Raw genomic sequence first — 15,071 nt, 5'->3', positions numbered from 1 at the left:
ACAAGGCCAGACAACATGCCTCAAAATATAATTTCAAGTCTGGAAAACCCAAGACCCCTTTTTCCTTACAATCTTGCAGTAGTTTGTATCAGATTCTTGGTTTTTTCCTTTGCCATATAAACTTAGAAATATCCAAAATAATAAACACATCTTTAACAAGAAGTTTTCCTTCCATACAGGGCACTGGACCTCACTAAGGACATTTTGAAAACATGAAAAACAAAAGACTGACCAGAGGAATATTGTAAGCAGTTGCAAAATTTGATAAGGAATTCTTTTATGGATAAATTCCTCCTTCATGTCATCATTTATTAGAAATCTTATCACTTTCTAAACATGCCAGAAAGACAAATATAAATGAGGCAACTCCTTGCCTTGGTTAGATATTCTTGTTTCTTACTATATTTTCTCTACAATTGAGATCGGGCCTCAGCAGAATAATGTAGCATTTGGGGAAAAAAATACAAGCCAAGAGAGCAGCTCCAGAGGCCAAAATGGAGAAGATCTCCACAGCCACCATGGACTTCCCTTTGGTGCTCAGGTAGGTGGGGAGGAAGCTGATCCAAACACTGCAAAAGACCAGCATGCTAAAAGTAATGAACTTGGCTTCGTTAAAACTATCAGGCAATTTCCTAGCTAGAAATGCCACAGTGAAACTAACAAAAGCCAAAAAAGCTAGATAGATGAGGACAATGTAAAACATTAAAGCTGAACCTTCCTTGCATTCCAAGACGATCTCTCCAAACAAGGAGTGGAAATCCAAGTTAGGAAATGGGGGAGAAGTTGTCAGCCAGGTGGCACAAAGTACTGCTTGGACCAGAGGACAGGCTAAGACAATGAAGTTGGTCAGTGGTTTTCCTAAGAATTTCCTTGTCTTGTTCCCAGGTTTGGTGGCCATGAAGGCCAGAACTACCATGACAGTTTTTGCCAACACAGAGGAAACTGCCAGGGAAAAGAGAATGGCAAAGGCAGATTGTTGGAAGAGACAGGTGAGCTTCCCTGGTTGACCAATGAAGAGGAAGGAGCAGAGGAAGCAGAGCAGGAGGGAGACCAGGAGGATGTAGGTGAGTTCTCTGTTGTTGGCCTTAACAATCGGTGTGTCATGATGTTTATAGAAAATCACCAGGACTGCAGATGTGCTCACAGAGAGAAAAAGAGTGAGAGAAACTAAAGTGTTTCCAATGGTGTCTTGATAGGCAAGGAAGTGGATCTTCTTGGCAATGCAGTGGTCCTTGTCCTTGTTGGGATATTGGTCTTCTGGGCAGGGTTCACATTGAGCTGCATCTGAAATCAAGAATTATTGTTTAAGAATTCATTCATTCAAGGAAATCATGCTGCACTTATAATGATTCTAGGATAGATTAGCCAGTGACGAGGATTAGTTCAATTCCAGCTATCCATTCACTGTGGACTTCCACAAGTAATATAGTTTTCAGTTTGAGATTGCTGCCTGTTTTCTCCCCTACTTTATAATGGAACACACAGAAGATTGATAGACCTGATATCCAGGAATGTTGCTATTTGTTTATCTGTACATTATCCTTGCCTTAACCTCTCTGCTTTGTGCTTCAAATCTGTTCATTCACACTTATTTGATTGCTCCTACTCTATCAAAGAAGCACAGATAGATGAATCTCCTCTTTCTCTGGCAGGTCTATTTCCTCAGAGTTTGATAGCATTGATGGATGAATTAAAGCTTGGACTGAAAACCCCACTTCCTCAGGAAAAGATTAGAATTTGGGTTTCATAATCAGATATTAGAAGAGGAGTTGAAATGCAAGTTGGAGATTCATAAATTCTGCCCTAAAACTATCCTGCATGGAACTGCTGAGGATTGGGAAAGGTGACTTCTGTGGCCAGGACAATTTAGATCCATCAACTGAAAGGTTCTGCTGAAAAGTACGAGTGCATGTCAACCATATCAAAAATGATAACAATAAACAAAATAGATTCAATGAATGTGCTATGGAGGTTTGTAGACCGCAACCTTATCTCTTTATAATTCACCAAACAGACAAGTCTCAGAAGAGCTTAAACTAAACTGCTTTTATTTACACGAATAAAACAAAGTCTATTAAAAGAACATCAGTAGTCAGTTTCCTTTTGCAATGTCCGGTCAGCTCTTTCTGCAATCGCTCTGTGCAATTGGAGTCCGGGTCTTTCTTCCTCAGAAGGAGGAGGCTTTAGTGACTTCAGCTCTGCCTCTGACCCCAAACTGTTTTGCCTGCTGGCAAGCAGCTCCTTATATACTGTCTCAGTGGCAGTTAGAAAAGCCCGGGAGATTCAAAACTAGGAGCTGCGCTCTGATTGGCTTATTCAATTATTTAAGCCAAAGGTCATTAATAGGCACAGCAACTGGGAGGGAATTGTTCTCTCACAGAATCTCTTCTTTGATCCTGGAAGATAGCTCAACGCACGTTCCTTCCCCCCTCCCTAGAATGACCTAAGGCACATTCCTTCCCCACTCCCTTTTTCCCACAAGGTACAGCAAAGCAATGCAAACGAAACCTGCACAACCCCCCCCCCAAGCCTCCCCCTCCCACCAGTATGGCAGCATCCCAATAGAGATCTATGGGACCGGACATGTAACCAGTTGCAGCACATGAGAAGGAATTTTTTAATGGACAAGTTCCTCCTTTTTGTCAACTTTTTTTTTAAAAAAATCAGATTCTAAATGTGCCTGAAAGACAAATATAAATGAGGCCAATCTTTGCATTAGTTAGAAATTCTTGTTTCTTACTATATTTTCTATTTCCTCAGAGGCTGATAGTGGGGACGGAAGGAGCTTATCCTGAATAATAAAAATTAAAGCTTGGACCTCAAACCCCACTTCCTCAGGAAAGATTGGAAGGCAGTTTTTCCAATTGGATGTTAGAGTAGCAGTGGACATCCAAGTTGGAGATTCATAAATTCTGCCCTAAAGCTATCCTGCATGGAACTGCTGAGGATCGGGAAAGGTGTCTCTGTGGCCAGGGCAGTTTAGATCTGTAAACTGAAAGGTTTTCCTGAAAAAATATTGTTTCATGTCAATCTTCTTAAAATGACAAACATGACATAATGAATTTTTTCTTTGATCCTGGAAGATCTATATTTGAAGTCTTGTCTACCTGTCTGATTAGAAAAGGTCCCTTCGGGACAACCCTCACAATGGTAGCAGCAAATCTGCTTTCCCTCTGGAACTCTTCTCCTCTCTCCTGCATGGCACCTCTTGATGCCACACCTGGCAAAGGGCACCTTCTGAAAGAGAAAAGAGAAATACTTGAGATGACCTAAGCAATCAACCTGCTGCATTCATGCTTTTCCCCATTCCTATTTCCCTCCCTTATTCCTTCTTCTGTGTTCAGATTCTCTTCTAAAGAAACATATTGCCACTGTCTGTCAGAAATCAAGAACAGTCCTGAGGGATTCAGGCCAGTGGCATTCCTGACACACCCATGGATGTGGGAGATTGAAACTGGAGTCTCAGCCTGCAGAGGAAGTCTTGTGATGGGACAAGAGAATTTCTAAAAGAAAGAACTGTCAGGATACAACTGAGAGGAAGTGGTTCGTGGAAATCACTGTTGCTTACTTTTAATTGCATCCTGTGTTTCAAGCAGAAGTCAATTCCAAGTCTAATTCTTTATGGAATGACATAAATCAGAGCTCAAAGGTGTTGTGTGCAAAGCAGATTTTTCACCAAATGCCATAATTTCTGATTCAACTGATTATTTTTCAAGTTAGGAACATGTGCTGCATCTAAGGAAGAGAATGACTCTTTCCCTGAACTTACAACATTTCATTGCAGCTCACCTTTCTGGCCCAGATGATTCCATCAGAGTTAATGGTGAAATCTTGGCCTGGGGGAGCCTTAGGATTTACTTGCCCAACTTTTATGGGAACAAAGGATTGATTCGGGAGGAGAATCCAATTCAAAAGATCATAACGAGCAGATCCCAGTCCATCTTCTGAGATGGAGACTTCATCTCCAGCGCTATTGTTGAACTGCACATTCCTCAAATAGGCAAGAATCTGAAATAAAAGAGACCTTTAGAAATAGGACTATTTAATTAGAGCTACAGTTATGGCCCTCTTTATGGATTACTGCCGTGTTGTGGCAAAGGGGTTTGCATAGCTCAATGAAGCTATGAGCTATGCCATTCAGGGCCACCCAAGATGGACAGGTCATAGTAGAGAGCGCTGACAAAACGTGATCCACTGGAGAAGGAAATGACAACCCTCTCCAGTATCTTTGCCATGAAAACCCCTTGGACAGTAGTACCAAAAGGCAGAAAGATATGACGCTGGAAGATGAGCCCCTCAGGTTGGAAGGTGTCCAATATGCTACTGGGGAAGAGCAGAGGGCTAGTAGTAGTAGCGCCAGAAAGAATGAAGCAACTGGGCTGAAGCCAAAAGGAAACTCTGCTGTGGATGTATCTGGTGGTGAAAGGAAAGTCTGATGCTGAAAAGATTTTTTCTCCATAGGAACCTGGAATGTAAGATCCATAAATCAAGACAAGCTGGACGTGGTCAAACAAGAGATGACAAGACTGAACATCGACATCTTAGGAATCAGCGAACTAAAATGGACAAGAATGGGTGAATTTAATTCAGATGACCATCAGGTATACTACTGTGGGCAAGAATCCCTCAGAAGAAATGGAGTAGCCTTCATAGTCAATAAAAGAGTAGGAAAAGCAATACTGGGACACAATCTCTTTTCATTTTAACTTTAGTAATATTATTAAATAGAATTAGAGCAAACCGAGAGATAAAGGGAATGAAAATTAAAAGAGAAGAATACAAGGCACAGGCCTTTGCTGACAATATGGTATTTATTATTGAGGAACTTCTGGAATCTGGCCCCTCCCTAATACGGGAAATAGAAACATATGGGGAAGTATCAGGACTTAAAATTAATAGAGGGAAAACCAAAATGATAGTTAAAAATCTAACAACAACTCAGAAAAAAAGAATCAGAAAAAGAAATGGACTTACAAATTGTTAAGAAAATTAAATATCTAGGGATATGCTTAAAAGCGAGGTGTTCCTCGTTAAAGGAGGATAACTATATGGTGCTGGTCTAACAAATTAAGAAAGATTTGGAAAAGTGGGAAATGTTGCAAATATCGCTTTTAGGTAGGATAGCGACTATTAAGATGAATATCCTATCTAAACTATTACATTTATTTCAAACAATCCCCATCCCATTAGATAGAAATTTTTTTATGGAACTTAATAAAATTATTACTAATCTTTTCTGGTCCGGAAGAAAGGCAAGGATAAAATTACGCTTTCTCCAAGATAGTAGAAGTAGGGGTGGTTTTGGTCTTCCAGCATGGGAACTATACCACAAAGCGGCGACGTTAGTTTGGATAAGGGATTGGGTGAATTTAAGGAATAGAAGAATCTTAATTCTGGAAGGACACAATTTACAAAAGGGGTGGCATGCTTTTATGTGGGACAAAGGGAATAGGATACATTCATACTTTTACAGACATAAAATAAGAGATGTACTGATATGAATTAGGGAAGATATAAAGAAGAAACATTATATGAAAATTCCCGGTTGGCTATCTACCATGGAAGCTATGATCCACCCCAACACATTAGACATTAGTAAAATGCCTAGATACACAGAAATCTTACATAAACAGGGAAAGCTGAAAAGTAACCAGGTATTAAACCAGGTATTAAAAGAACAAGGAATATCCATTGACTGGTGGCCATACTTACAACTACAATCCAGATACAAAAACGATAAGGAGGAATATGGAATAGATTTGGAACCAAGACAATTAGATAAATTGCTGATTGGCCCTGAAAGAAAATTAATATCTAAATTATATAATTATTTATTAGAATTTGATAGAGCAGAGGAGGTGGTAAAAGAACTGATGATCGCATGGGCAAAAAATGTAGGGCATAACATAAACCTAGATGATTGGGAAACTATTTGGAATAAAAACTATATATTAACAAAATCAGTGGCTTATAAGGAAAATCAGTATAAAATGCTATATCGTTGGCACCTAGCTCCAGCAAGGCTGGCCAAAATGTACTGTGGGAAATTGGGAGGGGGGATTGTATGGAGCATGGGTGATGTATAGTAATACTAACATTCCTTTCTCAAGAAGTCAAGGACAACTTGCCCTGCACCTGGAAGGCTGGAACTGAGAGGCATCTCCAGTTGGAATGATGTTTGATTGGACCATGTGATGGACATGTGGGTGTTGGACAGGGACTTGAACTTTTCTGTGGGTGGAGAAAACTTGGAAACTTTCAGATTCAGATTTTCCCAGATGTCCCAATATGACATCTCTAATAAAATGCAACTTTGAGGAAACTCAAGCCTTGGAGTTTTCATTAATTGGGGGTGTTACTTGGAACCCTGACAGGCAAGGGAGAAAGAGAAAGATATACCCAATTGAATGCAAAATTCTAGAGAATAGCTAGAAGAGATAAGAACGCCTTCTTAAATGAAGGGTGCAAAGAAGTAGAAGAAAACAATAGAATCGGGAGGACCAGAGATCTCTTCAAGAAAATTGGAGATATGAAGGGAACGTTTCATGCAAAGATGGGCATGATAAAGGACCAAAATGGCAGGGACCTAACAGAGGCAGAAGAGATTAAGAAGAGGTGGCAAAATTATACAGAGGAACTATACAAGAACGAGCTTAGCGTCCTTGATAACCACGATGGGGTGGTCACTGACCTTGAGCCAGACACCCTGGAATGTGAACTCAAATGGTCCTTAGGAAATCTGAGCAGCAACAAAGCCAGTGGAGATGACAGTATTCCAACTGAGCTATTCAAAATCTTAAAGATGATGCAGTAAAAGTGCTACACTCAATTTGTCAGCAAATTTGAAAAACTCAACAGTGCCTGCAGGATTGGAAAAAGTCAGTTTACATTCCAATTCCAAAGAAGGGCAATGCCAAAGAATGTTCAAACTAGCATATCATTGCACTCATTTCACATGCTAGTAAAGTTATGCTCAAAATCCTACAAGTTAGGCTCCAGCAGTATGTGGATCGAGAACTACCAGAAGTACAGGCAGGATTTCGAAGAGGCAGCGGAACTAGAGATCACATTGCCACCATACGCTGGATCGAGGAGATTCAGCTAGGAAGTTCCAGAAAAACATCTACTTCTGCTTCATAGACTATGCTAAAGCCTCTGATTATGTGGATCACAACAAATTGTGGCAAGTTCTTAAAGAGATGGGAGTACCAGACCATCTTATTTGTCTCTTGAGAAACCTATATGGGGGTCAAGAAGCAACAATAAGAACTGGACATGGAACCACTGATTGGTTCAAAATTGAGAAAGGAGTTAGGCAAGGCTGTCACCCTGCCTATTTAACTTATATGCAGAGCACATCATGAGAAAGGCAGGGCTAGATGAATCACAAGATGGAATTAAGATTGTTGGGAGAAATATCAACAACCTCAGATATGCAGAAGATACCACTCTAATGGCAGAAAGTGAAGAGGAACTACAGAGCCTCTTGATGAGGGTGAAGAAGGAGAGTGCAAAAGTTGGCTTGAAACTGAACATTAAGAAAACTAAGATCATGGCATCTGGCCCTCTCAATTCCTGTCAAATAGATGGGGAAGAAATGGAGATAGTGACATATTTTGTTTTCCTGTGCTCCAGGATCACCGCAGATGGGGACTGCAGCCAAGAAATTAAAAGATGCTTGCTCCTGGAGAGGAAAGCTATGGAAAATCTTACTAAAAAGCAGAGACATCACCCTGCCACCAAAAGTGCGTATAGTCAAGGCTATGGTTTTCCCAGTTGCAATGTGTGGCTGTGAAAGTTGGACCATAAGAAAGGCTGAGCACCAGAGAATTGAGGTCTTTTAACTCTTGTGCTGGAGAAGACTCCTGCAAGTCCCTTGGACTGCAAGGCAATCAAACCGGTCAGTCCTAGAGGAGATCAACCCTGACTGTTCTTTAGAAGGCCAGGTCCTGAAGATGAAATTCAAATACTTTGGCCACCTAATGAGAAGGAAGGACTCACTGGAGAAGAGGCTAATGCTGGGAAGGATTGAGGGCAAAAGAAGAAGGGGAGGACAGAGAATGAGGGGACTGGATGGAGTCACTGAAACAGGCGTGAGCTTAAATGGACTCCAGGGGATGTAGAGGACAGGAAGAATTAGAGCAGTGGGACAAACTATGGACAAGGAACTATAAACTTACAACAGCAGTCCCCTACAAAGAAAACTTCTATAAAATGTTTTATAGATGGCATTTGCCCTCAGCATGTTTGGCCAAAATGTACCCAAATTTATCCCCCAAATGCTGGAGATGTAACTACAAATTTGGAACATTCCATCACATGTGGTGGACGTGCCCCATCACAAGGAAATATTGGTGCAAAATTCAAAAATAGCTGGAAGAAATTACAGAGCAAAAAACAGATTTGAAACCAGAATTATTTTTATTAGGAATACTGGATCCGAAAATGAATAAAAAACTTCAATACGTCACACTACACATACTCACTGCAGCAAATATCATATTTGAACAAAACTGGAAACAAAATAATATACCCTCAGACAAAATAGTAATTAGAATAGTAACTTCTTTGTTCTTGAATGCACAGAAATGGATAAAATGACTATGGAGCTAAAAGAGAGGGATGATTTGGACTATTATGAAGTATGGAATAAAATGTACAGTTGGCTCGAAAATAGAAACCAAAACAGGAAATGTTTAACTTAGTACTCATGAAACCTAAATTGGAGTAATTGAAAAACATTAAACAAAGAGATGTAAATATAAATGAATATAAATCGGTAGACAAGAATAATGAATACTACTATATGTGTTTATACCAGTGGTTCCCAAACTTTTTCAGTCCACCGCACTCTTGGTGCTACAAACTCATCCTCAGTGCCCCCCACCCCCACCCCTATAAATAGCATTGTTCGGAATAGCGGTTTGCACGACCCACTAAGGAAGATAGTAACGGTAAAATTCAAAACTGTAACAATGAATTGCACATTTATTCAAAATCCAATTTAAAAATCTTTTGTTAATTCAACAAAATTATTGAACACGATCCAGTGATTCCAGGTTTTCAAAGCCTGATAGTCATTTATCAAGAACCTTAGGAACTACCGTATTTTCCGGCGTATAAGACGACTTTTTAACACATGAAAATCTTCTCAAAAGTCGGGGGTCGTCTTATACGCCAGGTGTCGTTCTCCTGTAACCAGGCAGATCAGCCCGAAAGGCTCTGACGAGCCTTAAATGGCTCTGGCGATCCCAGCTGAGTTCCCTGCAACTCAGCTGGGATCGCCAGAAACCATGTAAAAGGAAAAAAGTTTTTTCCCTTTTACTCTGAGGATCCCAGCTCTGACGATCCCAGCTGAGTTCCCTGCAACTCAGCTGGGATGGCCAGAGCCATGTAAAAGATAAAAAGTTTTCCCCCTCCAGCTTGCTTACCTCAGCTGCTAGTCCCAACGCTTGCCTTGCTTCGCTTGCCTGAATCTATTCCATCAGCAATCAGCAATCAAGCAAGCAGGGAGTTGTGGACTTCAACTCCCAGAATTCCTCAGCCAGCAAAGCAAAGCTGGCTGAGGAATTCTGGGAGTTGAAGTCTACAAGTCTTAAAGTTGCCAAGGTTAGAGACCCCTGTTCTATTGGGTAAGTTTTTTTCCCCTTTGGGAGCTTTAAAAAAAATAGTCAATTGGGTTTTTTTTAGTTGTTCTTTTTTAGACCTAGCCATTTAAAGTTTAGGAAGTTTTAAATTTAGCTTTCATATAAAAATAAAAATAAAAATAAAATAAAATAATATTTGTGCAGCTTTCTGAGATTTAGTGTGTTTCTGTAGTGTTTCACTCTAACTACACAAACACACAAAATCTCACAAAGCTGTATGTGGAATTTTGTGTGTGTAAAGTGTGAAAGTTGGTTTTTTGGACTTTTTGTGGCTGTGTGAGGTTCCTGCTTGTTGCAGGGGCCATTTTGGGTCTAGCACAGCTGCTTTTACATTGTAGGTGAGCCAGTTGTGTTGTGTGTGTGTAGAGTGTGAAAGTTTTTTGGGGTGTTTCACTCTAACTACACAAACACACAAAATCTCACAAAGCTGTATGTGGAATTTTGTGTGTGTAAAGTGTGAAAGTTGGTTTTTCTGACTTTTTGTGGCTGTGTGAGGTTCCTGCTTGTTGCAGGGGCCATTTTGGGACTAGCACAGCTGCTTTTACATTGTGGGTGAGCCAGTTGTGTTGTGTTGTGTGTGTTTAGAGTGTGAAAGTTTTTTTGGGGGGGGCTTTTTGTGGCTGTGTGAGGTTCCTGCTTGTTACAGGGGCCATTTTGGGTCTAGCACAGCTGCTTTTACATTGTAGGTGAGCCAGTTGATGTTTTTTAATTTTTATTTAGTGTGCATTGGAAGAGGGGTAGTCTTATATGGCGAGTATAGCCCAAACCCTATATTTTAACAGGAAAAGTTGGGGGTCGTCTTATACGCCCAGTCGTCTTATACACCGAAAAATACGGTACTAACTTAGTAAACTCAGTAAAATTTAGTAACTACTTCACTGTTCAGTAAATTCTTAATGTGATGGATGGGCTTGATGAAATGATACCAGTTTCCCAATGTCCGGTTTTAAGTCACTTAGCAGGACTCTTAAATCACCACATTCAGTAATCTGGAGTCAATTTCTTTGCTTGGAGAGAAGTTGGATGACCACACTGAAACCATGTTCCACCAAATATGATGTTGCAAATGCAACAAGGAGCTTCTTAACCACTGTCCATAGTGCAGGATAGCAACCAGAAAATTCCTTCTGTAACCAAAACTCTTGGTACGATTTCTTAAACTTTGGCTTCAGCTCAATGTCATTTTGCAGCTCTATTAGTTGTTCCTCCACTACCCCATCTTCTACCCCCAGAAGATCCTGATATCGCTCAGACATATCTTTATGCAGCATGTCCAAATGGTCACAAAAACCTTGCAGATCATCATCTTATAGCCTACCTTTCTCTTCTAGCTCAGACAAGCTCGGAAATTGGTATAGCTCGCGATGGCCTATATTGCGCTTGAATAGAGTTAACTTTGAAATAAATGTAGAGATGACAAATTTGGCCTTAATAAGAGTGACCTCATTTCCTTGCAACTGCAAATTCACTTCATTGAACTTTGCAAACAGTTCTGATAAATAAGCAATGTCATGCCTGATCTCTTTGAGTTCATCACTAAGGTACTGACTGATGGCCACCTAAGGTCTTCACCTCTGCAGGTTCTCAAAGATTTCTGAGACCAGTGTTGAATACTTAAATTTCAGTAGTCACCAATCCCAGTCTTAAAATGAGTTTAGAATCAATGGGAGACATTGATAACAAAGAACTACTAGCTACTGAAAATGAGTCCTGTCCTGCCTTTCTTTTCCTTCTGTCCAAGTTTTGCAAGTACTTTTTCCAAGCATATGTTTTATTCCACAGTACACAAGCCATTATTGTTAGGGGAGAAATTGCTCTTCCAATCAATTTTAAAAGACACTGTCAGAATGACTCTGCTCTCAGCCCCCTTTGTGACTCCTCGAAAAGCATCCCCCCCACACGCTCCAACACCTGAGGAGGCAGGAATGGGCTGCAGGTGTCTAGAATTAAAAGGTCGCTCGAATCCCTAGTATAGTCCTCCTGTGTGGGAAGGGGGTTGCTAAATGACCTCCAAGGTCCCTGCCAACTCTTACTGATACTGGCCCTGACTTTTCTGGCAGAACTGCAGTGGCGGCAATGACGGTGGCAGCAGCAACAACGGCGGCAACAGCTCCCCCCACACACACACGGCAGCACACCTGGATTCTTGGCAGGGGGCAGCAGGCCTGGCTGGCCGCATACTAGCCATCCCAGGAAGGGACAGTAGGGTCTGCGGCAAAGCTCCCGATTTCTCCAAATGCCTCTTTCTTACCGTTGTAAGGGGACCGGCTGCAGTGCGCAAACTGCAAAAGCTGTTCCGCTGCCACCTGCACTACTTTCTTGAAGCTGGTTTGGGAAGGGAAAAACCACAGCCGAATTAGTCGAGACATGCCCCACCCAAATCCCTCCATACGGGTCTCCCTTCAGTAGTCTCCCCACTGAACTATGCGACTCAAAAGTGATCGCCCACCCAAACGGAGCCTGCTCTTCCGAGCGCTCGCTCTTTCTTGCAGTGAATGAGCTGGGGGTGAGAAAAGCACTTCCCGCGTCTCTACCTGCATGCTGTTGCACCCTCCAAGACCAACAAGATGCCACTACCCAGGGCCACCGGCTGCTACCTGGGTGCAGAGCCTATAACAGCATGCAGGTAGAGGAGAAGCGGGAAGCACTTTTCAATGGGGAGGCTACCGTAGGAAGACCCGTTTGGAGGCATCTGTGTGGGTTGGCTGCATTTTTTCCCTTTCCAAACCAGCTCCAAGCAAGTAGTGCAGACAGCAGCACAACAGCTGCTGAATTTTTGCACCGCAGCCCGTCCCCTTACCACGGTAAGAAAGAGGCATTCGGTGAAATCAGGAGCTTTGCCACCAACCCTGATGTCACCAGAGGCCTTCCCGGGATGGCTAGTATGTGTCCAGCCAGCCAGCCAGGCCTGCCCCCCTACATGGCAGCCTACCTTGATCCTGGGCAGCATGGCACCAGCGGCGGCCAGCCAGTCCTGCCACCCTCCCCAGGCCTCCCCCCACTGCAGCCCTCCTCCTTCCTGAATGGCACAGCACCAGCAGCCAGCCAGGCATGCCACCCCAACAGGCCCTCACCCCCCGTGGCAGCCCACCTGCAATTTACCAAAAATTAGGAAGGCGACGGCAGTCAAGTGGGCGAGGAGCAAAGCAGCTGGGCCTGGGCCGGGTGGTTTGGGCAAGCAGTGACCGATAGCAAGCAAGGAGAGCAATAAGAAAGCATCCAACAGTTCAGCCTCCCATGTGTGGTAAGAGGAGCTGCCCAGTGGGCATGTGCCAGCAGGAAACAAACTTTCAGTTTCTGGTGCACGCATGCTCACTGGCCAGCTAGTCTGATGATCTGAGCTTCAGGTTGCGAACCCGGAAGAGGAATGGCTGATGCTGCACGAGCCCTCCTCCAGCACTTCTCTGCCCCTTGCCTCTTAGTGCTCCCCTGCCACCCACCTTGCCTCTTAGCTCTCCCCTAAGTCATCCCACTACCCCCCAGGGGGCAGTACTGCCCACTTTGGGAACCACTGGTTTATAGGTTGATATAGTTATACTACTATCGAGAAGTAAATAGATACGATAGAATAGAGAACCACAAAAGCAAAATAAATATGAGGTACAGAAAGCTGTAAAATGACCTTAGATGGCATATATTGTTTACTGTGTTTAGTTTTGTTTTTGAGTATTTGAAGTTGTTTTTTAGGTTGTTTTTAAAGACAAAATTGTTTAATAAAAATTATTTTAAAATAACAACAACAATGGGTCTTATGGACAGCTCCTTTGTTTGCATCTCTTCCCCCCCCCTAAACTCTTCCAATAAAACATTATTCTTAATTCACATTTTTCTAATAATTGTTAATATGCATTGATATAATAACATGCAGATATTTAATCAGTAATTGAAGGAATGCATATGGGAAGCTTCCTCTCAAAGAAAGCCAAACAAATTACCTGCCATGACTGGATATTTGAGATCCTCTTTCCAAGCCTCATCATGGTCGGTTGGGCTCTGGATCCAAACATTGCATGTAAAGCTTGTGCCACAACATAAATGGCATTGTAGATCTTGTAACTTTCACTTGTCATGCTTGTTTCAAAAACGTAATTTGGCAGTTTCTGCAGATTCTCCTTCCCTGTACATTGTTTTGTCCCCATTGGAGGGATCTTGCCTGGTTTGTGGAATTTGCAATGAAAGGCAGATTCCCACAATTCTGGGAGAAAGATGGCTTCTTGTGGGTTCCAGGGGTCTAAAGACAGGAGGAAATGGCTGAATTCAGAGACATCCCCGATGTGGTCCCTAAAATGCAGGACTCCATGGAAAGGCTTTAGAAAGAGCAATGTGTCTTCAGATTCATCCAGACTAAGTTTCCAATGGGAGGTTAAGATCCAAACATTCTGCAATGTTGTGTTGTTCAATTTTTCATGTAAATATAAATGTGACTGTACAGTGTAACTACAACCATAGTCTCCAAATAGAATAATCACTTCAGTTTTTGACCAAGTTTGTAACTTGAGAAGCATTTTTTCTATTCCAATCTGAAGATCATCTAATTTCAACCTTTCAGTGAAGGCCAGGCAGATCTCCTTCTCCTGGAGCATTGGCATCAGAGTTGAGATGAAATGTTCTCCCCTGTCATCTTCAGGGGCCAGAAGTCCAACCCAGTTCCACTGGAAATACAGAAGTAGTTTGACTAGACCCTCATACTGAGGAGATTCCTTGGGATTAATCCAGAAGAAGGAAGGATAAACTCTTCTCTCTCCCTGAGAGAACTCAAAGCCAACACCGAGCTGAAAAACAATGAGATTCATCTTTCAAAGACAAAGTAAAGTCTTAGGGCAACTTTAGGAGTCACCATTGTATGGATTTTGCTCCACCAGTCAGGCTGACTGACCCTCAGTGGGAAGCTTCATCTCCTTCTCTTCTTAGGGAGAGTCACCACTTACACAAATGACTGATTGTGATATGTCAGAAGACAAGAGAAGAACCCAACAACCTGATGCAGGAAATAAATGTCACTAAAATGATGGCTACTCTTTTATGAAGAATAAATGAAGAGTCACAGGCTCATGATGTGCCTCCCCCAAACTACTTTTAATTTCCTCTTGGCTTATGTGTGTGTTTTCATCTTTCTCTTATCCATATTGTATCCAAGGGAGCTCTCTTACCTGTGGGACCTTGAAGATGCTGAAGATGGAGGCCATCAGCCTTGAGAGTTTGGAGTTGAGATCACCAATGATGGACAGCAGATTGTCCTGCAGGTCACATTTGTACCCTGGAACCACTTGGCCTCGTGAGGAGAGTATGGAGAGGCTGTTTAAGGAAATAAATATCTCCCTCTGGAAATGACCATAGATGTGGAAGCCAAGGGAGATGTTGGGGAGCAGAAGAAAATCCTTATTGACCTCGGAGACAGCAAACATCAATGCAAGGAACTGCTGG

At 42.1% G+C, this 15,071-nt stretch overlaps 1 protein-coding gene across 1 annotated transcript; it reads right to left on the bottom strand.

The window, feature by feature from the left end:
* Positions 1-294: 294 nt before the first annotated feature.
* On the bottom strand, positions 295-14,481 carry LOC132712079 (vomeronasal type-2 receptor 26-like). Its single transcript, XM_087893368.1, has 4 exons — positions 13,583-14,481; positions 3,790-4,008; positions 3,108-3,237; positions 295-1,284 (listed from the first exon to the last, which is right to left on the bottom strand). Exons 1-4 carry the CDS (start codon positions 14,438-14,440, stop codon positions 380-382), a joined length of 2,112 nt encoding a protein of 703 aa, XP_087749494.1. The 5' UTR covers positions 14,441-14,481; the 3' UTR covers positions 295-379.
* Positions 14,482-15,071: the final 590 nt, after the last annotated feature.

Source organism: Pantherophis guttatus, chromosome 1 (genome assembly GCF_059756535.1).
Source record: "Pantherophis guttatus breed Tessera chromosome 1, ASM5975653v1, whole genome shotgun sequence".
NCBI lineage: Eukaryota > Metazoa > Chordata > Lepidosauria > Squamata > Colubridae > Pantherophis > Pantherophis guttatus.
The sequence above is the reverse complement of the archived record's forward strand: the minus strand, read 5'-3'. Positions and strand labels throughout refer to the sequence as shown.